This window comes from Falco naumanni, chromosome 13, assembly GCF_017639655.2.
Source record: "Falco naumanni isolate bFalNau1 chromosome 13, bFalNau1.pat, whole genome shotgun sequence".
Lineage (NCBI taxonomy): Eukaryota > Metazoa > Chordata > Aves > Falconiformes > Falconidae > Falco > Falco naumanni.
The window spans coordinates 21,342,181-21,369,267 of record NC_054066.1 but is presented as its reverse complement, the minus strand read 5'-3'; the positions used below and the strand labels follow the sequence as shown (position 1 = coordinate 21,369,267).

The 27,087-nt window shown below is 38.7% G+C and overlaps 1 protein-coding gene across 3 annotated transcripts in view; it reads right to left on the bottom strand.

Annotated features, from left to right (window-relative positions):
* The window catches only part of PEX5L (peroxisomal biogenesis factor 5 like), a 116,955-nt gene that overhangs the window by 33,357 nt on the left and 56,511 nt on the right, over positions 1 to 27,087 (bottom strand). For 2 of the 3 annotated variants that reach the window (XM_040613782.1, XM_040613784.1), the window contains exon 1: positions 11,853 to 11,952. The exons of the other annotated variant lie outside the window; for it this stretch is intronic. In XM_040613782.1, coding sequence (XP_040469716.1) covers positions 11,853 to 11,921 — 69 coding nt within the window. In that variant the 5' untranslated portion in view covers positions 11,922 to 11,952. Of the gene's footprint in view, positions 1 to 11,852; positions 11,953 to 27,087 lie in introns of those variants that run through there. 3 annotated transcript variants of the gene reach the window in all.

Below are 27,087 nucleotides of genomic sequence, written 5' to 3'. Positions count from 1 at the left end.
AACACATACGTTAAATTCATCAGAGATGGGCCACTCAAATGATCAGAGGAATAAACCCCACATTTTACAGGGAGTCTAAAAGACTTTGACTTGCTTAGGCTAACAAAATGAAGGTTGCGTAAGAATAGAATAATTCTTCATGTATAGATAAAAGGAGGAGGAAAGTTATTTCAGCTGTAGAGATAGGTTGGCACGACAACAAAGAGATCTAAATTGGCCATGAATCGATCTGGTCTGGTAATTAAAAGAATCTTTCTAACTATCACAGCAGTGAAGTGTATGAACAGTGTTCTTTTTAGGGTAGGGGGACAAAAAGCCTACCTACTTAAAATGGCTTTTTACAAGCTTTCTACATGGCTGTTTATAATGTGTTTGCTTTTGAGAAGTGGACTGTGGCCCATAGGGTCCCTCCCAATCCAGTGTCCTGTGTTCCCATGACTAAGGACTGGAAGCTCTAGGAGTGTCTTATTAAAAGGACAGTTCCTGTGAAAAATAATCTGCTTTCAACCGAAATATCTGGGTCAAAACAGGTAGCAAATACATGATCCATTCTACTGATTCTCAATAAATACAGACTACACATGTATAGAAATAGAACATATTAGAAAAATATTATTTTATGTGAAGCAGATATTTAATGATTAGTCAAACCTTATCAGGTTAAAGAGTGCCATGAACTGATATTTTTACTGTAGGCAAGCATGCAGTGGGTAGGTTTCTGACTCTACCCTGTATGCAATGCCACTTGGTAAGCCCTCGGTCTCACACTTTTGAATTTCATTTTGCTGTCTCTTATATTGTACCAAATTTATCCCTAGTTTAACTCTGCTCAAGTTATTAGAGTTATATCAGGCATGAATTTGGAGTAGTGCTATAAAACATTCATAGGATGAAAACTATTATCTATATTAAAGTAATAATTTATGGTTCTCAAGCACCTTTCAGGGTGAAAATCACAGAATGCTTTAAAACATTCATGAATCAAGCCTGGCACCTCCACAGAGCTGAGAAGTATTATCTCTGTGTTGCAGATGAGAGAGGCAAAGGGAAATTAAGAAAGCCACCCGACGTCACCCAGCACTGGAGGAAGTGGCTGGGGGGCAGGAGCCAGGTGCTGGCAGCGCTGCCTCGTACTTGGGCATGCAACAGCTGTACATGTGCCAAGCAGCATAGTCTCAGCATGTGAAGCTGGTGATTTCTGAGTACTAGTTTAGCTTGCAAGTGCCATAAATTTTTGCAATGGTGCTAAGAACTAAATTTTTCTTTATAAAATTCATTTTAATTAAAGAAAAAGCTCACATGCACTCCTTTCACTGAAGGATATCTAAAATCTGTGGAGGGTGATATTCCCTACTGCTTATACAGCTGAAGACACTCATCCATGGTACAAAATACTCCTAAATTCAAATTAATGTGCTGTAACTGACTTCTGCTGTTGTTTTCTGCTCTGCACAACAGAAAAAGGTGCTTTTTCTTACCCCAGTACTGCTACTGGAATGTTTTGTTGCAAAAAGCATATTATGTGGGGGCCTGTTGGTGCTTTGAGTGAGATACTGAAAGAGTTAAAAGTGCCATCCAATGGCTGATATCAGCCCCACTGCTTAAATGTAGCCAAAGGAAAAATTATTTATCAGAGATGTGAGATGAGGTGCAGCAGCTGTGCTGGAGGCCACGGCTACCATAGTGCCCCTCAGCCCAGGGCACTGAGGGGAATCACCTGGTCCCCATTTCCGTGCCCTGTCACCTGCCTCATCCCCAGCTGTCTGCATTTATTCAGCTGATGTACCTTATTACCTGCAGCTGCCCTTGCTGCTGAATTTTGCTTTCTCCAGTTGCAGTTTGGTCAGTGGTTGCTGTGAGGAGGAGGAGGTGGTGGCAGCTCATGGCAGTTCCCTCGCTGGGTGATCCTCAAGTTTGAGAGGGTAGGTGGGAGCCCGATGAACGGTGCTGGTTTGGGGTCAGAAATGCTCAGGCCTGGGCGTGCTGGGGCAGGAGTGGAGGTGCTGCTGTGGAAGAGGCACGCCGCTGGCCCCCTGAAGGGTGGCGCTGGCTGTGAGGGGATTTCTTGAGCCGATACCCAGCCTGGCTTTAGCTTCCCTCAGTTGCCCATCTGGCACCTCTTCCTTTGCCCTGAAGTCACCCCTAAATCCTCCTAGGCCTTATTTTTCTCCCCTTGCCCCCGCTGAAGCTCCCTGCTTGGGAAAACAGGCAAAGCAGGGAAGGTAAAACCCTCCCGGAGCCTCGGCCTCAGAGCCTCCCCTCAGGCCTGGCCCTGCCCCAGGGAGCTGGCGCGGGGCACAGCATGCCCAGCTGCTGCTGAGGGGGCAGCTCTGTGGCCCTGGAAAACCAGCTTTCTGCTCCTCCTCAGGGCCCAACGCAGGGGCCTCTTGTGCTGGTGCTGGTGGGTGTTTTACTATGCTAGAGACAAATGCGCCATTACGTATGTATGTATGCATGCAGCGGCTGCTATGGCTTTGGTTTTGCTTTGCTCCCAGCCTACATCTTATGTTGCAGTAAGAGTTATGAAATTCTTAGCGAGTAGCCTGATTTAAAATCAAAATAAATAAAAAAGCGGGGTGGGCAGTTGACAGGCTCTGTTGTGAAAAGTTTCCATAGAGCAGCTTTGTTTGGCCTTGAGGCAAGGGAGCTGGAGCAGGCCTGGTGCTGAGGGGAAGAGCTGGGAGGCCAGCTTTTTACTCAGTGTCACATTTACAGCTGATAATGTTCACCTGTGTGTCCTGTCCTGCTCATGGCTGCAACTGCTTTGTCTGCTTTCCCTCCTAGAGCTCTGGGCTTTCGCTTTTGGAGTGCTGGAGTGGGCTGAGGCCGTCAGTAAGGTATGGTCCTGCCGTTCCATTTCATACCCTTTGACTGTGCTCCTGATCTTGATCCATTTGCAGTGCACAATCCATGCTGTTTTGATTGTGGTTTTTTTCAAATGTTAGTAGGGCGTAACACAATGCTAGTCTTTAAGATAAATTATTTGTAATCTAAATTGTGGGGTTCCAGTCAGGCATAGGCAGCTAATTAGCACCTATGTTTTGAGCACATAGTGAACTAGTTCTCTTAAATTAAGTGCCTAAACTCCCACCATGTTCAATAGGGAGAGATAAACGCCTAGAAAAGCAACTCCAGAGGGAGATCCTGGCTACCTAATTTAGGCTGTCCCTCAGGAAACTGTCAAAGGCACCTAGCTTTCCCACTGGCTATATATGGAACGTATTCTAAAGGGCTGGTTCAAGAGGCACCTAAAACGTAGATGTAATTAGCTATCCAAGTTAGTTGGATTGGTTTCTACCCATTTTGTCACCAGAGGCTGACTGAATTACTCAAGCCACTAATTCAGGAAGTCCCATACTACTAATGGGTAATCCCCTGTACAAATAATCTCCTGGGCACTTGCACCTTTTGCTGTACTGCCCACTCAGCGTGCTGGTGCACGTGTGGTTGGGCTGCTGGCTGCATCAGTGAAATGGTCTGACCTAGAAAGCTCAGGGTGTGGTAATGAGCATGGGAGAAAGCAACAACCTTTTAACTCAGATTTTCTATTGGGGAAATTCTGGTTTTGAACTTTGAGAAACTTAACTGCTGCTTTAGTGAGACTGGACAAATAGATGAAAAAGTTAGATTAATTTAAGTAGTTTGTAAGTTTTACGCTGTTTTTTTAACTTAACCAGACATATCTACTAAGGCACCAACTAACTTCAATCACTAATTATTTGTATGCTACATAGTAATGGCTTCTTGATAATGGGTTCTCTGCACGCAGCTGGCACAACATGATCTTTGATGGCACTCACTAGGATTAGCGGAAACAAGTGAAATAATTTCCACTAGCTATCTATTTCTAAAAACTGATAAGTGGGAACCACAAGTAGAAATTGAGGTTATTGTTCTTTAGAGCGTAACTGGAAGTACTGACCTGACAGTTGTCTGCAGATCACTATCTTAGCAGGATAAGAACCGGAAGACCTTTTCTGCTTGCTGAGGGAGGTTTGGAGAGGGAACTCCTGACAAAATCACTAGTCTGGGGCTGGTGCTAGAAGTTCAAATTGCATGAGTTATGTTTTTCTTCACCCACTGTTCTAGCATGTTTATAAATATTTCACAACCCAAGTTATCATCTCACACTTTATTTACTATTGTGTAGTGTGATCACTGCTTGACTTTTTGCATCTGCCTTGTACCAGGTGGTACTAATTTTTTTCTCTGTCATTCTGGTGTGAATTTATGTCCCAACAAAACTGACATGCCAGCCAAATATTTGGTTTTCACAAGAGCAGAGAATCAATTCACACAGCACACAGTATAACTGACTTTCACCTAATGTGAATTGCAGGAAGCTCTAAAACTGAGACAAACTGATTTCACCCTCCTGTGAGGAGCACTTTGGTGTTGCTGCCTCTCTGAAGACTAGTCTTGCTGAGCAGGTGGTGACTGGTACTCTGTTGCCAAGTAGTAGGAAGTGTGTGGAGTGGCCTGTGGATCAGAGTCACTGTCTTACCTGAAATCACACAAGCCAAGTCACCCACTGGGGCTTAATGCAAACAACTGTCATAGGGTTTGTGTGAAGTCAGGGGAGCTGTGGAAGGATTACTATAGACATTGTATTGGATATTTAAAATCACAGGCCAGCTGTGTTGTTTAAAACCTATGCTTCATGCCTAAATCCGTAAATGGTAACACGTTTATGTGGCATCTTCATAAGCAGCAGCTGCATTGCTTGATGATAACTTGCTGTGACCGCTGTATCACAGTGGCATCCTACCTGCATTTGTAAGTGATGACCCACGTGAGTTATGGTGTATTGTTGCAAAGTAAAACTAAATATCTCACAGTTTACCATCTCTGTTCCTCTTGGTCTGGCTAAAGGAAATTAAACATGAGAGTTGTATCTGGTTCTTGTGTTTTGGCCACACTCCAGCAAGGCACTTAAGCGTGTTCTTCAGAACGCAAGGTTAAGCATGCGCTTAACTGTCTTGCTGGATTATGGGGAAAGGGGAGGACATTTACACTTGTCATATTTTGACTGTGACTTACAGTTTGGCCTTTGCTACTCGTATAAAAATGTGATTTACTGTAAATTTGCATGCTCTATGCACTTTTAAAGTAAAAGAAGCTGTTTACTAAAACAAGTCCCTTGCTTTCCTGGGTGTTGGAAGATTTTATTTATTTTCCCTTACTTGGCTGTGTGTTGTCTTTGTGGTGTTGCCCTGCAATTTGAGTTCTAGCCTCTCCTCTTCCCCATACCATTGTCCGAACTGGAGAACTGCAATGGTAATCAAGACAAAATTAACTCATCATAGATGCTTAGAGATCCTTGAAGTAATATGGTCACTAAGTTAAAGAATGTTCCTTTAAAGGAATTAATTCTGTAATGTTAGTTTATGGAAGTACCTAGTCTGTACTCCTAAAATGGTCTGCTGGTTAATTGAGGGATTAAAAAATTTAATATGTAAGCTGAGTAAATGCAGGTTGGAGTAGTCTTGTAGAACAGGAATGCTACAGAATCTTAGTTACCTGTTGAGAAAGCCCTGAAGAAACCTACATTGTAGAAGGAGGCACAAGTGTCATGACAGTGTCTACAGGGAACAAACGGTAATTTATGATGCTAGATTTTGGTTTCTGTATCATTCACTGAATTTACTTCTTCTGTGGCAACTCCAGCTGAAGAGGAAGTCTGACTTTGAGAGCCACAGTTCTCAAATGCTTTTAAATAAGATGCAGAGGACAGCAACTAGAGGGGTGCTGTTTCACTCACATTGCAGGTATTATATTTGTAGTCTTGCAGCATCTCTGGGCACGACTATGATGATTGCTTACAAAATACTACTATTTCATGTTTTTCATTAGCTGGAAGTAGACTAACAGCATACAGAACTGAATTGCATGTACAAATTCTTTGTGAACCACCAGTGATCCATAGATAAATTCAAGAGTTTCAGCAGTAGTAGATTGTATATAGCTTCATGCACCATTCTGAGTGTGGTATAAAATCAGATGTCAGTTTAGGTGGAAGATGTACAACTGCTGCTTTTTTTTTAAAAGACCAAATCTTCATGCTTTAGCAGCATAAAGACTGTAAAGATGAAGATGAGAGAATGAACTATATCAAATATATCATGACTTCTCACAGAATTTAGCTTTTGTAAAGCTTATGCCATTCCTGTTGATCTTCAACTGTGTTGAAAATGCTCTTTGTTCATTTCCCATGCAACAAAATTTATCTTTTACTTATCTTTGTATATTGGTTGCAATTACTTTGAAATCACACAGATCTTTGTTTTCCTTTCTGTGGATTTTTCTTTTAAAACAGAGTTCCTTAGTGTATCTTGAATAAGGTTGTAGTTTTGGATGTATTACTGTGACAGTCATAGGAATCAAATCACAATTTCTTGTCAAGTTATACAGTCTTTCTCTGTAGGGATCTGTCATGGCATGTGTAGTTGCTTTGAAACATTTCTTGCAGATGGAAGGGCTTGAAACTTGAAGGTTGGTTGTTCTTTGAACTTGGATTTCAGTAGAACAGTTGCGCTGTACAGAGAGTTCACTGAATATAGAACTGTAGTACATGGCTTGCAGTCCCTTAACAGGATAGTATATTTTTACTTAAAGTATTCATGAATGAAAACCCAACAAATTTCTGAAAATTAATTCCTATTAATAATTCATATAAAACCTCAGGGTTAAACTGGTGTATTATTTAAAAAGTTTCCCCAAATCTTTCTGTGCTTTTGGAATAGTAAGGCATTTTAAAATGTATGAAAATGTATAGTTAATTTTTAATTTTATGAAAAAATTACACCATCAATTCCCATGCTAATTTCAAATTAAAACTGTTAGTTTTTTTAAGAAAGTATTTAATTTGTGACAGAAATCTGTATAACTTCAGGCAAGCAGCCAATTTATGACTTTTAAGCATATTGTCAAGGCAACTTTATTATACTCATGAGAATATTTCTGCTGAAATAAGGCATACTGCCCTACAGCCAATAATAGTATTGAGCAATATTTAACTTAATGGTAAAGAACCAATTAATATTTGTACTGCTAAGAATACATTTATACATTTTGTGGTTTCTTTTTATTCTGTTTTAATAAAAGATGAAAAAGAGTTATCAGTAGGACTTAAGAAGTGTCTCCCACTAAACTGCTCAAAACTTTTATAGTCAATAAAAGGAGACAGATTTGAGGTGTATGGAAAATATGCTAATGAATTTATCACAAATGCTTTAAAAATAATATAAAAAATGTGATCTGCGGTCTAGTCTTCCTAACATCAGTGAGGAAACTGCCACTGTTCTCAGAGGACAGATAGGAATGTGCAGTGAATTAGTGTAGCCCAAACTTAACTATTGTCACTATCTACAATGGGCATGATTTTTGCCTTTTTTTAAGTTAATATACATCAGTTAGTTAAAATTAAGTTAATTTTGATTTAGATTGGTGTAAAAGAGAACAGAAGCTAATTATGCTCTCTTAAACTTTCCACTATTCTGTTATAATGTTATTTAGTAAACATTTGCGGAGTGGGCTGTAAGTCAAGGCAAGTCTAATGCTAAGAAGCTTAGAATGAACGTGATTGATTCAAATGGGACTGTTAACTTCTATGTGGAAATGGTGATTATGCAATCAAATTCATGTAGTAAGTCCTTGATACACAACCAGAAAATCTACTAACAACATTGGGAGCTGAGTATTAGCTATCTTTACTCTGTTTCCTTTAAAAAGCTGAAGCAGTTGAAAGATCTGCTATCAAGGTTTAAAAAAGAACAAAACCCCACAAAACCCCGGAACAAAGCAAAAAGCCCAACTGACCAAGGAAAAACCAGAAACGAATAAAACCCAAACACTAAAACAGTGGCATTCAGGCAGTGGAAATGTTTGAGTATTTTACTCATAAGCCCTTGAGTAAATCTAAATGTGCTTGGATCAACTAATAGCATGTAAATGAAGCTCATTAAAAAAAAATTTTTTGCTCCTACTCTGAATACTCACTAATACTTCATCACAAGACTATTAAAAAAATCTTAAGCATCTGGTGGAGTTAATTGGGGTGTAGTCATGAAATAGATCTTTTTTTATTATTATTATGACTTGTGTGTTGTAGCTTGCATTTTTATGGGATAGGATGAATCTCCACGTTTCTTATAATGTAATTTCAACTTGTAAAATTTCCACTTTCTGGTTCAAATTCTAAAACCGAACTGTTCTGTAGGTTAACTTTGTAAATTGTAAGCAGTCAGTATTAAAACTTTACTCCGAGCAATGTCTGTGTAGTTCGTGTAAATTCTAAGTAGGCAGCTCCCATACTTTTCAGTTACAGTCAGAAGTGGGAATAGCTTTCAACATAAGCTTTGCACTTCTTTTTCCTAATAGTGAATTTTTCATGGACTCCCATTTCTGTTCTACATAAAAACAAAGTATATTTGCCACAGGATCGTCTTGGATATGAATCATCTCCTGCAGGTGGTCTTTATTTCTATTATCTTTATAGGGGTGCTACTATCACTAGCTTTCTAATTTATGTACTCAAATGAAGAATCTAAATTAGGTGTGATGAATCTGGGACAAGTAACTCTTGTGACACTGAGATTTGTTTGTTTAAAATCAGGCTGGCAAGGCGTTCAAGCATGTGCTTTTTACTTCTTGATAAAGCAGTTAATCATATTTTAAAGTATAAGTGTGGATCGAAGAACCTTATTGAATCAGATCCTTTGAAGTTCACTGACCTGCAGCAAATTGAGAATTTCATAGCTGACTGTAGAATTAAGCTATCATTGCAGGGGATATTCAGGTTCAAATTTCTCATTAGAAAATAAGTCTGAAATGAGCTTTTTTTTTCTCCTGACAAATGCAGAGAAGCTGTGAAGAGGTTAAACAAAAAAATTGTTCTGGAATTGAATTCAAACTTTTTTGCACAGTTTTTCTCATTTATTTCTCTGCTTCAGTTAGAAGTACTTTGATTCAGAGCTTAACTTCCAGTTAATCTTTGAATCCTCATCAAATTTTCTTTCTCTTTTTCTAGGTTCTATTCATATTAAAAAATAGCTTTTTCCTTTATTCCAGTCTCCTCTGAATTATTTTTAGAGAGATAAAAGGAGACAACAACATGGCATAGAGTTATGTTCTACAAAATCCCATTAGTACTGAAAGCTTACTCTGTTGATACCTGAAGTATTAAATTTGACAGCTGCTGAATGCTTTCTCATACCAATGAAGTGACTTTTCATTGAAAGTAATTAAGACAATCACACAAAGTAGATACTGAGAGGCCAATTCAGTTACCTAGAATACACCTCTGCTGATTGTACTGTTCTCATTACTGCTGGAATGATGGTCAAGATTCCTAGTTACCATATATTGGCATAGCCCCACTGGAGTCTGCAGTGCTTTTTTTGGTTTGTTAGTTGAAGTTTTGCCTCCAGATCTGATGATATCAAATAAACCCTGATGATACAAAATAATCTGTGAATTGGAAACTTCATTAAAATTTAATTCACAGTAATTATTATGACAAATAAGTATCATATTTTACAAGCAGGTCTGTGCTAGGAGCATAAAATAAAATGTGAATATCTATCAGACTTCTGTGTTGGATGTGTTCTTAACTTTGTCCAGAGGAAAAGAGCAAAGAGACACCTTTTAAAATATTAGTTCAGGGGTCTTCATACATTATCTCTATCTATTTATCTTAAAACAAGGATTTGGAGTCTTTTCTTTGTGTATCAGGTTCCACCTATGATTCCTGCTTCTATAGTCAGACATGATTAATCCTCCATTCATCAAGGATTTTGGAAATGTGAGATTTCCCTTTTTTCTTTTTTTTATTATCTTTTAAAAAAGAAATTAGAAAAGCCAATACTATACTATTTGGGCTGGATCCTTGTAAGTTACTTGCTGGTTTCTTGCTTAGTTTTAGGGGTGGAGCAATACGGATACCTAAGGTAAACAGCTACTTCCTAAAATACACATGTGCCTGTAGTGGGTCTGGTGGTGGTGAGAACTTTGGAAAGACCAGGCCTTATTCTCTTGACTCAATTTAATCTGGCTTGAGAAATTTGCAGCCAGCTTGGAAGTTATGCGGTTCACCCTGTGAGCAGCAACCACATCCATCTGTTTCATCATGTAAAACAGCAGACACAGCCACTTTGATGGTGATGGTTAAACGTATATAGCAATATAGCAGTGCATTATTCTGAATGAATGGTCTGAACGAGAGGTTTACACAGACACACTAAAGAGACAGCACCTCAAAACAACATCACAGCCAGACAACTAGGATACAAATGATGTATGCAACATGGTCATATGACTGCACATCACACATACATGATGCAAAGATGGCTATGGAAAATACTCACTTTTTCACTTGAGTCTGCTTCCTTTTGGCTTCTGCACCCCTTTGGTGCATAGCAGGGAAGTAGGTATTTGTTTAGTGGAAGAAATTACACTGACTAACAGAGACAAGCATTTTACTCATAAATTTATCATAGACTATCGCTGAGGAGACTGACCGACAACCACTACAAATGGTGCACTAAACATTTAATGAACACAGGCTCCGGGCCCTGTTGAAACCCATGGAAGTTTTCAAATAGTTTTTTTGGGGGGTGGAGTGGAGGTGGTTGCGGGGGAGGTAGAGGGGACAGCATTTTATGTTGGAGTCTAATTGTTTGTCACTTAGGAATTAGAAATGATGCCTTGAAGGGAGCACCCTTTTCCTTTGTGTGATTGCTTTGTGTTCACCGCAACTAGAACACAGCGTTCAGCAGGGGCTGGGAGGAGGGTGCCAGCCCTGCTTTCCAGGGTGGCAGATGGTGTTTCTATAACGTGTACGCATTAGTGCAGCACATCTGCGATGCTCTGTAAGAGAAGTACGTGCTGGCCTTGCGTGCAACTTAAATACTTCCAGAAAGTACAGTAGCTGTTATCCAAAACCACGAAAGGAAAAAACAGGATTGTGGCTTTTGTTGAATTCTCTCACCTAAGAACAACTATGTGGTAAGATTAATTCCACTGAACCTCCTGAGGAGTAGGAACAACTTACGTGTGCTAAATATTAACAGTAAGCTGAATGCACTTGCTTGGGTAACAAACTCACGTACGTGAGTGACAGGAGGGAATAAAATCCGCTCCTGCAGTGGGATGGAAGGGCTGTGTGTTACAGTAGCATTCAGTCACTATCTTCAAGTAACTAATGAAGCCACCCAAGGTTTGCTGGCTACTCCAAGGTGTGAGGTTTCCTGTGATGACATGATATCCTTCCTTGGAATGCAGTTGTAAAATGAAAGCAGTGAGCTGTGCAAAAGAACGCCGGCTGACCTGGGCCAGGAGCGGAATCCCAGTGAGAGCTTAGGGGTGGGATGGGCGACAGGGAAAGTGGTACCACTGTGAAGTGGTTGTTTATTTCATATATTCATTGACTGTGAATATTTTATGTGCGTTGCAAATGAGTGTTTGTAGCGCGAATATTGATGGCATGAATTATAACTGAAATTTTAAATTGCTTTTTAAATACAGTTTCTGGTAACTGATGTGTACCGTACGTTCTACGGATCCCTTCATTTGAGGGGAGAAAGCGCATTTTTGTGTAACTTTTCCCGTCGAACCGATTGCTGCGCCCCCCCGGCCCCTGCGTTCGGCACCCCGCGCGTCAGGGGGCAGCGCCGCCCGGGTGCGGGTCCCTCTGGCCGAGGGGTCCCCAGCACCGGGGGGTCCCAGCACCGCGGGGCGGCCGGGGGCGCTGGGCCGCCTCCGCCTGGGGCCGCCGCTTCCCCCGAGCGGCTGCGGCCTCGCCGCCGGCCCCCGCGCTCCGCCGCGGCCTCCGCAGAGCCCCGCGCTCCGCCCACCTGTGATGTCACAGTGAGGAGGGGCTTCTCCTCGGCAGACTCCTCCCTCGGCATCTCCTTCATCACCATGGCAACAGCCTTATCTGCCGCCCTAGAGCCTTTCCCCTACAACAGCGAAATCAACAATGGCGCGAGTCAGCAGCGAGCCTGGCAGCGGCCCCTTCCCCCCCCCCCCCAGCACCGGCCGGCCCTCGCGCTGGCGGGCTGGCGGCTGGAAGCACAGCTCGGTGGAAGGCAGCGTACGCAAACGCTGCCCGGGAGTAGCGATGATAGTAACAGGTCATCTGTGAACCTGGCGGGTAACCACGCGGCCGGTTAGAGTTGCCCCAGTGAAGCCACCGGGAGCGCGGCGCTGCCTTGCCGGGGCAGGGCTGGCTGGGAATACTCCGGTGCCTACGGAAGAGTTTGCACCTTCTGCAGTGTAGCATCTCCGTAGGGGTGGGGTCTGGAGGATCAGCCCCCTTTAGTTTTGGGTATCAAAAAGTTTAGATCTGGAATACCTGATTTTTGCAGAAAAATAGCATCGAGCTGATTTTGCAAATAAAGCACAGTTCCTTGTAGTTCACTGAGGCAAACTCTCCCTGGAATTCCAATGTATAACCTGTAGGGCTAGGCCCATGGTGCTTATAGCTCTAGTAACTTTTAAAAATAAATTTATGTCATATAAACAGTCTGTATTTTTGGTAACAGAGTATACGGAGCCAAATTCTGCCATCGTAGGCATTGCTACAGTTCTCCCCAAAATGGTCGTTGCTGTTGAAGTTACAGTAGGGATTTTTTTTAACTTTTCTTAAAATTCACTTAATATATTGTAAATATTCAAGACAAGGTTAAAATATTTCAATGTTACTTAATATTTTAGCCAATCAAAAAATGCACTAACATTACGTGCCATACTCTTTAGTTAAGAAGGGTATTTATCTTCTTGAATTCACATGGGTTTTTGTATTTTGATCTCTTACAGTCTTATAAGTGACGGAGAAAGTCTAAGTGGACACATAAAGCATACCAGCAGAACTGTATTATACTAGTGACCCTGGACATGTCCTTACTATTATACTTTAAAAGCTCCCATTGATTTCCATGGAAGTTTTAGCTGTGCAAAGACTGCAGGATCTGGCTCCATAAAAGCATTATTTTACATTAGACTTAAATATATTTAAATACTTTAAAGTCTGCTAACAGAAGGGGTTCTTTACTACCACATCATATACAAGAATTACTTTTGCTATCAATGTATTCTGTGTCCAATAAAAAACCCCCACTATTGCTTATACTGAACTAAAGGTGGTTCCAGAAACATTTCATCCATTGCAGGTAAAAACATTACATACTACTGTGATTTTTGCACAGATTTTATTAATTGTCAGGTCATTCTTAGTAGCTTGCTGGTGCGATATGTTACGGTTACCCTACAGAGAGTTCTTTGCATGCTGCAAGAAATTCTCGGAGCAGAAGTGTCATAAATGATAAGCATGCTGGGTTTGTGATGCCTTTGATATCCAAAGAACTGCAAAGTCGTTATAAAATTAAATATATTTAATTCAATGAGAATTACTTCTGATCAGTAAGCATATCAAAGGTTCTTGGCCAATTACATATTTACAGTGTTCGTGATTTGTATGACATGTTCCAGGTCTATGAAGCTTGTTTCTAGTATGACACATGGAGCCATCGTTAGCTGGCACTAATAACATGCTACTTGATCTTTTAAAAATTTAGTCCTGTTGTGCTGAGTGCTAGAACAAAATAGTTTATCAGCTAGAAAGGATGCATTGGAAAGCATGCAGTGCTTTTTATTTCTTGCAGAGTAAAAACCCACCAAAGCAAAGGTCAGGTCACTTTTTTGAAGACAGAGCCACTTTTTCTTCAAGGTTTCACCTACTGCCTGAAAAGAGTCATGATACTTATATTAGTGCCTGCTGTTAACCTTTCATAAACATAACTCTGCAAAACCCTGGGAGTGGTTGACACCATATATAAAATCTGTCTCATCAGTTTACAGTGGCTATAGTACAATGTTGACTAGTAACCTGATGAATACCTCTGTGCTAGTGTTTTTTTACGAGCAGACCTCGTATATTTGCTAGTCAAAGTAAGTAGTTTGACAATACTTTTTTAAAAAAAGATTAGGTCTTTCTTTTAGCTTTCCTAGAAGACTCCATGTAAGTCAGGTTGATTTATTTCTGGCTATTTGGCCTATGGTATGAAAAACATTATTCTGAAACTAGAAGTTAGTAGGCAATTTCCTGGATACCAAAGAGAAAGGCACTGCAGTGAAATAGCTTAAATTCTCAGATTATGGTGGAGAGATACACATGTGACCAATTCATTGCAAAAGCCAGGTTTTTATTCTGGTGACTAGAAATGGATTTTGTTGTCCGTTATAAAGTACGTAAGCTTGAAAATTTTGGTCTCTATTTGCTGTAGTGAATACTATATATTCAGCCCTTGCCTATGAAGTGGTTAGGCAAAAGCATTGGAGAGGAGTAATAAACAGTTTTTCTACGACCAGGACAACCTTGTTACTGTTGTGAACTGCAGCTGAAATTATAATCTCTAGCACATTTATTACAGTATCTATTGAAGGATTTTTTAACTTTTTTTTTAAAAAAAGGTGCTATTTACCTGTTCTCCTTCAATATTAAGTGTCGTTTCTTAGTGTTTTGGCTTGCTGTATGTCTGTATCTGTTACAGTAGCTTATTGCTGAAACCCTGCAATTCTGAAACAGCTAATTTTGCACTTTCCAGATCTTCACAATGAACAGTTTGTTGATAGTGCAGATGTGCAAGGTAAGTTATTTTCTCATTTAAATGCAGTTTAATAATTTAGTAAATAAATTTCATAATTCCCTGTTTGTCTACGGTATGTAGATGGAAACAATTGTGATGCAGAACATGGCAACCTATGTACAAGTCGTGACAAATACAAACTGATGAAGGAAATATATATTCATTTTTTTTGTGGAACATACTGCTTAAGAAAAACTGAGAAACATGCCACTGTTTCATTATTTGATACACTTAAAATGGAATGCTTCCTTTCGGTGATGTCTCCAGAGCAAAATAAGGAGTAGAGTTCAGAGTGTTCCCATGACACTAAATATTTATAAAAGAGTTGGGTTCAGAATTTAATAATGGTTTCTCTAAGTTTATCCTTTGGGATGAGATAATGGATAGTAATAGACATTTCTGAAGGAGTGTGCTGAGTTGGCAAGATTTTTTAAGGAAATATTAATTATTTTTTTTTTGCAGCTGGTGTTTCTGAATAGTTACAAATTAAATTTTGTAGAAGTCACACTATTTAGATGTGGTACTTAGTAGTGCGCATTTAATTAAACTACTGTAGGTGCATAGAAATACAGATTTCTAGGACAGCATGCAGTTTGGGGATTTTTTTTAAATCACTGATGCATATGGCTTTGTAACTGTGATCGTGCATGATAAAGCTTTTCTTTAAATACATAGAACCAATTGTTCATTTTCAAGTCATGATGGGCAAATCAGTTAGAATGAATACATGGTCATACTTGAAACATTACTGTTTGAAGTACTATATATTTCTGTAATTTTTTTCTTCATTACACTTGTTTCCAAGTTTGGGTACGAAAAGCCAGTGGTCAAAGCCTTGTAAATAATTAACATTGATGATGGTATTTAAACTGCAAAGATTAATTACATAAATTCTTTGTCATTTTCTATGCAATGAAAGGATTTTATCTAAATCTGTAACATAAAAGTTTGCTTTTATCAAATATTTAAGGTACTTGATTCACAAATTCACCTTTCACGAATATTTATACAATTTATTCTTGTGAGCAAGTGAACAGCAAGAAATTCAGTGATTGGATTCCTTTTAATACGTATACATGGAGAAAGAAATTTTGCCTTTATATACACTGTGCTGTTCCATTTGTTTTCCAAAGATTCTACCAAGCTGTTTAAGCTTTACTTGACACACTACAATACGTTGCTGTTCACTGAGCTATTGGAAATCATCTCAACACGGGCATGTTTAAATTTATGATTTTGTAAAATAGACATTTTAACACAGCTTTCCTCGTAAAGAAATTTGATAGAAAAATTTGATATGCAGACAGTGCTACTACATGTAGGATATGATTACTAATTTCACATGGCATCTCTCCTTCCTAGTTGTGGAGTAACAGAATAACAGCTTGCTGTATTTATGAATATAATGCCAAAAAAGTGACCAGCTATCCTGAAATTTTCGCATTGGGCTATTAAGTTGAAGTGCCTTGAAAAAAAAAAAAAAAACAACACAAAAAACACCAAGTACATTTCAGTCCAGAATATCTTGAAGTACTGATCTGCTCTTTTAATAGCTTTAATAGGTTTAATAGGGTTTTATAAAGCAAACTTCATGAAAGATGTATTAGTAGTAAATTTACAAGTTATAGTAGCTGTAGTCCTCCTATGTTAGCAGAAAGAACAGATAGAACTACTGTATGTGTTGAACTTGGGATGCTTGGCTGCTATCCAGATCCCCAGGCAGCTGGTACATTAGACTCAGAGTACTAATTAAGCAGCCTATTCAAAATGGCTTTATGCACCACAAATCTTTGTGGTTTGTGCAATTTAAAAATAAAAATGAAGGAAAAAACTTGGCTTTACTGTTTAAAATTATGCCATGCTAACATTTTTACCTCAAATTGAGCACACACAGCTATGCAATGGCACCATGAGAGTTCTAGTGTCCACGATATGACTGTGAGCTCTTGATTTCATTGCATCTGTGTTTATTACTTTGTATTTTTCCCTTCTCAGGCTTTTCTGTTCGTGTTTTCTCCATATGTCTTTCTTTTCATCATCTATCCTTTCCTACTGTTTTCTAGTGGTAAATCTTGCACCTTATGTATCATTAAAAATAATGAGAAACCATATGCTCAAGCGGTTTTATGAACCAATACAAGATGGATATTTAAACAGAAAATTCTGTTTCATCAGAGCTCTTGGCTGTTTTTTATTATGAGCTGAACAAAGTGAGGTATGTATCTAAGGTAAAATGGGAACATAATTCCTTAAGGCAGTGCTCGATTGACTGTGGTGTGGAGATGTGAACAAGCTGCATGTGTTGAACCGGGAGCAGTATTGTTAAAGTAGATGAGTTTTCAGGACCTGAGCTAGTATTTCCATATTGTACTTGCATCCTTTGGAACCTTTTGTCAACTTCCTGTTAGTGGTGATCCAACCTCTCTTGCCTCGTGACCTTTAGTAAGTTAACTTTTATGAGATTATGATAAAATACAGATTAGTGCTGGCTACACAGAAGGGATCAAGTATAGGAATGCTTGCCTAAAGAAGTACTTTACAGTAAAGCAGCTAAATGCATATTGGCTGAGTTCGAAGTGTACTACTCATCTTTGATTCATTTCTTTTTTCATTCTTGATGGAATAATAGATTTTGATATTAATATGGAAAGGCTTTATGGCGTACAAGAAAATTGGCAAAGAAAGATAATAGCTGATAAAAGGTAGTCATTACTAATATTCACGTTGACCTTCGTTGGGTTGTGTCTTATGTCCATTTAGATGTCAATGTGGTTGAATTGCATTCCAGTTTGAGAAGTGTTTGCGCTGAAATGGCAGTTAGGTTTTCTATTGACCGTCACTAGCTGTTGCATTACATGTGCTCCCTTTAGAAGTTGTCTCGTTCTGATGCCTGTAGGTGCATTCTGAAAGCCAAGTGGGACTGCTTCCAAAGCATCTCTGGTTGAGGGCTCTGCAAGAGCCATTTTGCTCTTAAGAACTTAAGCAAAGTTACTGTACTCAATGCATCTGAACACATGTGATGACTGGAAATTAATAAACAACTCTGTCAAATCTAACTCATTCCTTATAAACTCCTGTGAGTCCTGCAGGCTAATAGGAGGAAGATCCAGTGAAACTCGGTTGGTTTTTCTTCTCTTGAGTCAAAAAGTTTTATTTGGACTATGCATAAGGAGTGTATCTTCTAAGCAAAGTAACGCTTTTTAATGTTGGAACAATAATGTTGACCTAACTGTAAACAGTAAATCCAGGCTGAAATACAGAGCCAAGCTGGTAAGAAGAGCAAAGTCTGGGACAGAACTAACTATTTAAAAGTTAAGAACTAGAAGGTTCTCCTTTTGTGGTTGAGTTATATAATATAGCTGCTTGTGATAGCAGGCTTAGGTGAGGCGTTTTGCAGTCCCTTCTTTTTATGTAAGTGTAATCTTTTAATAAAGACATTGTGAATATATAGAAACGATTTTTTTAGTGTTTATTTGATTGACTTTTGATAATTTGGAACCGCATTATCAAAGGGACGAGTCGTCTTACTGCACAATAGTATTTAACTTCTACAGCTATTCCTTGAAATTTTTGAATTTCTTTCAGCTCTACTTAGTCTGTGTCAAAGAACATTGTGAAATAATTTGATTTAGTAACTGGCAATTGGTAGTCTTCTGCAGAGAATTAATTTTTTTTCTCTCAAATGGGGTTCATTTTATGTTGACTTCAGTATCATGAGCCCCAATCATAATGTATACATAATAACAACAGAATTAGTTTATTACTGTGATAAAGCATGTACTGAATTAGAATAAGGCATTCCTCTAGTGCTAGTTCAAGTGAAATTCAAGGAGCTTGGATCACTTTCAAAATAAACAGATTGGTGACTGATGTACTGTCCGTTGTTTAAATGTGTGTTTACTGCATACATGATGCGTAAACTAAGTATTTTGCTCACTCGCTTCCTCCCAGCACATAACATATTGGTCTTTAAAGTGGTAGGGGTTCCTCACCTCTGAAAGCTGCTACACAATTTTTAATGGCTTTGTTTCATGAAATGTTCAGATAACAGATTAGCAGTCTGTGGCAAATGTAGTAAACACAAAAAGGCTATATATGGTAAGTCTGACTTGCTGCTTTGATACACATAATATTACTGATAAAACAACTTCTCCTGATACAACTTAAAATTTTGTGCACTTCTTTGCCTGTTATCCCTAACGGAGTTTCCCAGGATGAGTTCATGTTGAATGAAGGGCTACAGCAGCAGCAGACATCAATGATAAAGTTAGAAGCACAGGGAGCTCCTGGAACAGATTTCTGGCACTTCAGGATCTACTGTGACATGTGCATGTGCAATGTAGAACTTGCTTTTGTGGCACAGGAGTGAATATAATATTATTTAATTTCCATTTGTTCAGATATATGAGCAGTTGGGTGTTACGTTTTGTCTGTTACTTTCAAATGATAATTTAAACTGTACTTTCTTATAAAGAAACAATACCACCTGAATTATGTGTCTGTGCTGGAGCTGTGGTAGTTTGTGAAAAAGTCGTGTGAGTGAGAAAACCAGTGAAATCTGTGCCTTAAAATGTTTGGTGCACATACATTCTCTTTAATAATTAGCAATGTTTCAGTGTATAAGAACCTGGGCAGGAGACAATTTTGAATAGTCTTCCATGTACTTGTCTTCAGATGCGAGACGGGAACACGCTCTAGTAAATTTTCCTTATATTCCTCTGCTGGTTCACAAAGCTAGATGTTTCAGCTGACACAGGTTGGTCAGTGGACCATAAAATGGAAGACTTCTTGATAAATCTGTAAGATTTCTTATCATTGTACAGAAGCATGTCTTCTTCCACATACTTTTCTTAATATGCCTTAAGAATTAAAGATGTATGTAGACGTGAAGTGTTGGCCTGTCCTTTGCACGCACCACCCACCCTCCCACCCTTGTAGGTAAGTTTAGTTCATTTTCTGAGTATTGAGGGCTAGAAGTTTGATCATCAGTAAGAATTATTGAGAATTGTGACTTAAAGCAGGCAGTAAAGATATCAGCATTTAATTTTAAAGCCATATCTGAGAATTATTTATTTACTAAAAGTTTTCTCTTTAAAAATCTAGATTTTTTTTACTTCGGGGTGTAGAAATTGAAATTATATTTAAGTTATTTTACACTCTCCCCCCGACACAGGTTGTTAATCCAGAATGAGCAAATCATTTAATACAGCTGAAATCAGTTTGGATTATAAGTAATCTGCGGACATGCAGAACTTTCGCATTAGTACTAATGCTGTTCAAGATGTAATGCCATAGCTAAACTAAACACAGAATTGAAGTTGAATAAATAAGGCAGTTAAATATATATATACACATAGCGTGTGCTTTTTTAGAAAAAAAACTGTTTAGGAAAACCAATGAAAATATACTGAGGTGGTATTTTTTTATGTGGAAAAATCAGAGGTTTGTCAAACAGCAGGAATACAGAACAGTCTTTGTAGGCAATTCAGAATGTAGAATGTTGTTCAGAACTAATTGATGATTACAAGACAACTGTTTCTGAGCCTGTCTTATATAAAATGCTTTATAGGTTTAATGATAGGATAGCCCTCAGGGAAGTTAATAGCTGTTCGTATTTAGCCTCCAACAACCTGAGCTACAAAGCTCCAGACAAGCATTTAACTTTTTGTGTACTTATCATAAATGTGGGAATCTTGCTTTTGATAGTTTTTCTTGGGTCTGCTTTTGCATTATCTCTGCCTTTAACTCTGTTGCTGTTAGAGGGAGGTTCCTGTGCTCTCAAGTGTGGTGTCCTGAGAGTCAAAACATTAATTTATCGATATTAATATAGCAAAGGCAGCGCTGACTAGAGAAAAATGTGGAGTCATGGAATAGCTTAGATGCTCCTATTTGTTTATTTAAAAAAAACCAGACAGATCCAGCTGTTCCCAGAAACTGTTGTGCCTTGACTGTTTTATCTTGATATTGCTTAATTTTCTCAATAGAAAAATGCATTTAGATGTGGCAACATGGAAGTGTTTTGGCCTCATATAAAAGGTGATCTCCTAGTACCTGGTAGCAGTCTGTCTTCAGTCTCAGAATCCAACTTTTGCAGAGAAAAGTGGATGATCTCTGAGGACACATCAGTCTGTGGGTTGGTTCTCTTTTAGTACTTCTTCACTTGGGACCAATGAGACTGAAAAGTGTGTGACAATACTTTTAAGTATGCATAAAAGACAGCTAGAAGTATTATTGTGCCTGGAACATGCTGCAAGTTCTTTTAAAGAAAAGTGATGCAGGTTCTGATGTTAAAAGGGTATAATCTGTGCTCTCCCTGCCTAGAACATAGAAGTGGTATGTATTTTTTTCAGTGTTCACAAGCTTAAGTACTTTGTTGTTATTGTTCCAGATATCATTATAAACCCATTCATTTCACAGTTGCACGCCTGCATCGCCAAAAAAGGACTTGGGTCCCATTATCCCAATATTCTTGTTTGTGGATACTGTCTCTAGATTGGGCAGAGACTCATCAGACATTTAGAATGAGAAAAAAGAGAGGCAAAGAAATAAATACAATTTAAAAGAAATCTTTTATAGAGCTAAGAGTAGGCTCTGCATGCATAGTAATCTTATATCTCATAGTTACAATTCTGTGCAATAATTAAGATCATTTAAGTCCTGAAACTGGTTTTCTGCACACAGAAGAATTGGCACACCTGTAGAGAATATAACAGAAATTTTTATCAAAGCTGTGGGATGGACGTTGTCTGTTGTTTCCTCTGGCTTTTACATTACCAGATTAAAAGAGTCTATGTTGCTTATTGTCGCTGTAAGGATGGTTTTACTCTTGTTTTGAAAGCCCTTAAGGAAGATGGTATTTGGGAAAGGTGAAATTATGTTGAATAAGGGCAACTGTTCAGATGCCCTGTTACTTCTGAGTCAGATAAAATCTGGCATACTGTTTTGAATAATAAGATATAGCATTTCATTTATTTGAATACATATGTCCCTTGCTAGGTGCCTAACTTCAGAACCATTTTAAACTTGTATTATCTCTATAATGACTGTTACTTTGATTGTTTTGATTTGGTTTACAGAGGAAGACAGCTTGCACACAAAAGGCAGTTTGTAATGTATTCTCATCAGTATTAACTCTTATTAAAGATTAGGATGAAAATCTCAGGATTTGAGTTCTATAAATCTGGGGTAAACATTATGTGATCAAAATCCATGCCTTCAGTTTAATTCTTTCTTGTAGATTCTTTTGTGATTTGTGTATAATAATTACAGGAAAAGGTTTAATTCTGTTTAGGATTTTGGGGTTTGACTCTTTTGCTAAATGCCTTGCTCAAATACTGGGCAAAAAGAATGGAAATTTTTTTTGACGTGAAATGCTAAAATACATTTAATCCTGACATCATAATATATGTGATCCTACTATGCAAAAGGATAGAAATATGCTGAGGAAGAGAACGAATAGAACAAAAAAAAAAGTAAAAAAAGGGTGGATGGAGAGTTATTATCTGGATATTTTTTTTGAAACAGATTGTTGTTACTTTCTCATCAGGCGTGTGATTTGACCTGTACATATTAAATAATGAAAACATACCATACTAGGTGGCAGGTTTGAAAACAACAGATAGGGATAGTTTATGACTGAAAAATACTTCTAGAACTTATTTTCTTGACCTATTTGTGTTGTCTCCAGCCATCATTCTGAATGCTGCCAGGATAGATTTAGCACTTTCCGTAATACAAACATCTGATTCCCACCACAACATAAATATTTGATACCCTTGAATTTATTATGTCATTTTTCTGCTACAACTTTAAGATCTGAGCCCTTTTTACAGTGGGGACTAAAGCAGAACTGTTATAGCACTTTGGTAATAAAGGGGCTTTGTGCTGCATCCTTGACCCCAAATTTATTCTGTCTCTTGCACTATGCATTCTTTCTAACAAAGATTTCTGAATCTTAGTGTACGTACTTGCTAGAATAAAAGTCTTATTTATAATGCAGTGTAGTAGAATGTTTACCCCCTTATTTTCATTCCCTAAAAATAGCAGGTTGCCATTTATGAGACGATAGCAGTAGTAGATGAGGTGGTGAAATAACAGTGTGACTGCAAAATAACTTTATGTCCCTGACCTGGAGATGGCCTCTGCGCACAGTTTCAGCTTTGGAATGATCTCATCTGAAGTACATTAATGCAGCAAAAGCAGCATTAACAGTATCCTACAAACCCGTTTAGAGAGGATTATGCTACTGTCCCTTCATTCAGCCCCTCATATATCACACATTTTGTAAACTTTCAGAAAGCAAGTTCTTAAAATTGACGTATTATGAGTGTGCTCTTAAAAGACATTCTAAATTCTTTGATGTGTAATATTAGTGTGGAGAATGGATTTTCCTACTTTAATACTGCAAACATGTTGTAATTATAAAAATGAAAAAAGGTAGGTGCACTAGTAGATAGTTACTTCTATACTTAATCAGAAGTTCAGCTCTCTTGGACAATTAAAACCTCGTTCTTTAATCATTACTGTTTAAGATAATTTTTTAGCATAGTTGGCCACATCAGTAAAATTTATATGAATCTGGTTTTTGTATGTATTTGCAAGTATTCTGTATTCTATTTTGCTTCAGTGGATTTAATTTCACCTTACATCAATCACAGTTATTAGCATTTGGCCTATTCTAGAAGGAGCTGAAAGTAATGTCTCTATTTCTAATAGCCAGCACATCGCTGATATCAGATATGCTCTACGTTGTTCTGTTTAAACAGGCATTCACCCTCTTCTGTATCAAGTTACTATAATGCCATCAAAAGCACTATTTTCATAATTTTTTTACCTCCTTTACATATTTTTGCACACTTGTAACAAACATCTGCTATAGAAAAAAAGATGTACTTATTCACTCAGTTTACGCATGCTTTTAAAATGTATGTTTTAATATTGTATAATAATGTTTATAAAGTACACTACATTTTGCAGTCCACGTGCTTAGGCTGTCAAGTTTCTCATTAGAGAAGAAAGGTGTCTATTTTTTTCTTTTCCCTGTAATTCAACAGTATTTCAAAATTCAGTTACCTACTATCAGTTTGGAGATGTCTGCAGTATAATTAAAAAGCTGGTGACTCCACACTTCTTGTAGCAACTATTTAAACCAGCTTAGTTTGGCTGGTGGGGTAGTAATTTTACTGAGGAAAAACTCTGTGAGTACCTTAGAGCGTGATACCTGTGACCAAGTAGTAAAAAGAAGTTGGTAATGATAAATGCCTCTTACAGAGAGGTTCTTGATTCTCAAAATGCCTTAATTAAGATTCGATATGCAAAGAATTATTAAATCGCCAATTATGCTTGCTGTGAAGCTTCTTTAGTATTTACTTTCTTGGGATGTAAATGATACTGCTTGTATTTCAAAACTAGCTTCTGGTATATAGACAATCCCTTGGATGTACTGTAGCACTAATTAGTGGATTCTGCTTCTTCAGCTGGGATGTCAAACCTAGTGCCAGTCTTGTCCTATGTAGTTAAAGCCAAACTAAATCCTCCCCGTAGTTCAGGGCATATTAAAACTAATGCTGTAGCGGTCAAGTTGCCTGACAATAGCATGACAGCTATTGCCAGAAATGTTTCTCCTCAGAGGTTCTACAGGAAAAAAAATCTGTATTAACCTTGTAGCCCAGTACTATGTGCTGCTTGTGTCCCCTTCCACAAGAACGCATTCATTTAGCATGGACTGTACTTGAACATCAAAATTAATCTTGATCAAGTGAAAAAGTAGGGATGTGTTAACCACTTTCTGAATTGCTTGCAGCCAGCCTCGATAAGTGTGCTTATTATCAGAGAATTAACAAGCTAGTACCTGAGAGAAAGGGGTGCAGCAGCTTGCCCCTGCCTGCTGCTTGTACTGAGCAGTAGACAGGGATGGAGCTGACAAACCTGCGGAGGGGAGCGTGGGTGTTTCTGGCACCCCAGCATGGGTGCAGTGGGTGTTAGCTCTTGGGTGTACAGGATGAGTGGTGAAGTTTCAAATATATGTGTCTTGGTTTTGCTTTTAACCTGCTGAGGAGAGCAACAGGGCCAGCACAGGAAAAGAAATATGAGTTTGCTGGTGGTGTCATCCAGCAGGAATTCACTATGTTGTCGCCCAGTGGATTTAGGAAGAGAGTAGAGTGGCCTTTCTAGTGACAATGCTCTGACTATCTGTTACAATGTTACTATAGTTACAATGATAGTCTGTAACTATCAGGCAGCACTCTGAATTTTGTATTCACCGAAACACGCTGCTGCACCATTTCACTCTGAAAAACTTGTAAATAAGGAAGTCTTGATCCAATCTTGACTCTTTCCTGTTAAGCTTCAGATACTTCATGTTAACGAAACGCCTGTGAAACGATGTGAAAGATGGCATTGTCAACTCAGATCAATAAAAATTACTTGAATAAATATGTAGGCATATGCTTAGACTGGCAAGGACTGGAAGACTTCTTTTTCAGCCTAGATAGCATGAGCATAATTGAGGAAAAAAGAAGCTGTCGCAGATGGTGATAGCAGTGAGAGGCCAGTGACATGTGCTTTAACTCGGAGTTTGCTACAGAGGAGTTACTGAGGTAGGATAACATACCAGAGCCACTGCCAAAATCTCAGGCTCTAAGAAATGTGCTTATTACCTAGTTAAACTTGCATATTTGTAAAGACATTGAATTGAATCATTCCTTCCTGTGGAGAGAGGTTCATGAGTTGAAAAATGAACTGAGAAATGTGTGCCTTTGTCTCAAGGGATCAGTGCCAGAGAACACCCGGCAGAGATGAGGGGAGTGAAGATTTCCAGGAGTGAGGCAGCCTGTGGTATTGGCATGGTGTAGCCACTGCGTGGTCAGGGTAAGGAAGAAGTTCCTATAATTATGTAAAATGCCTGGTAGAATCGGAAAGCACCGGCGCTTTGCTGTAGGGGAGGGTGTTACCTGGACTGCATAGGAGCTGCCTTGTTTGAGACCCTGCCAAGCTGTGGCTGATCCTGTAAAGGCTGAGCTAAGAGTATACACAACGCTGCCAGGATTTTCTTCCCCCTCTCCCTCCTGTTCACACCTTAATATGAAGTGCCCATGGAGTCATTAGCAGCCAATAAAAAATTCAAGCAGCTGATTCATGGTCAGTGAAGGGGAAAGGATAGCTTGGAGCTGTTTTCACACACTCCTTTCTGAATTGCACTGCCCTCTCATCAGCTACACTTGGGTTTTTTTCACACATTTTTTTCTCATTGCATTAATAGAATAGATTTTTTTTGGTCAGTAACAGTGCCAATGAGTGAAGACAGTTTGGCTAAGGTAGACCATGAACTTGTTCTTATATCCTAGTACATGAAAGACCATCTCCTTTCAAATGTTTCTGTGTTATCCTGAAAGTGTTGAAAAAAAACCCATTTCTTTCACGCCCCTGTTATCTCAGAAGTATGAGGAATAACTTCTTGTATGCCTGCTGAGGCTGTTGCTATTTTCTCCAAAGGATTGGTCTTTTTGTGTTGGCATTTTTGTCAAACACTGACCTTTTATTTCTTTATTGCCTGTGACAATATAGTTTAATTTTTACTTCTCAGTACTGAGAATTCAACAATGCTAACTGTGTATTATTTTTGCATACAGGCTTTTTTATTTATCTTTGCCCTCTGTAAACACCCTGTCAATACCAGAGGCTTTTTTTTTTTGTTTTAGAAACTCTTCAATATCTGCTTGCAAATGCAAAAAATATGCATGTTATTTTTCATACATATAGATAGCTAGAGATCAATTGTTAATAAAAATGAGACATTGTCTTCTATGCAAAAGTGAGCTTTTTGAGAATAAATGTAGATCAGAACCACATGCAGTGAATACAAGCAAGCGCTTGTATTTTGTGCTCCATTTAAAAATTTGTCTGAAGTTCCCTTGCCTATTTGTGAATCAAAGGGTACGTGCACAATTGGTTTCCTGTTGTGGGAAAATTACTTTGGAGTGAATTAGAGAAAACGGGGACCTAACAGAAGCATAGAATTCTAGAAAGGTTTTAAGGGTAAAATACAGCTATCACTTTCAGGATAGCTGGCATGCATGGAATCTGCCACAGCCCCCTAAGCAACACACTCTGCCATCCCAGCACCTGCTGATAGGAGTATGGAGTGTGGAGCCGAGTGGGGACCCTGTGGCCAGGCTCTGTTGTACTCCCTGCAGGAACGGGAACTCGATGCTACCACACAGCTGATAAGCTATATAGCAGTTGTCACATGAAGAATATATGAGATGATGTCCGCTGCTGACCCAGCCATTGTGGTGAAATTACTTTCATCAGATTAAATGAAGAGGACAAATGAGGGAAGTGGTCAGGGAAGACTCCTTTACCTTCTGGGATCAGCTGACAGGGTGAACCTGCCTTCTCCCCCTGGGGGTGTCTATTGAGTAAGAACTTTATTTATGACTAA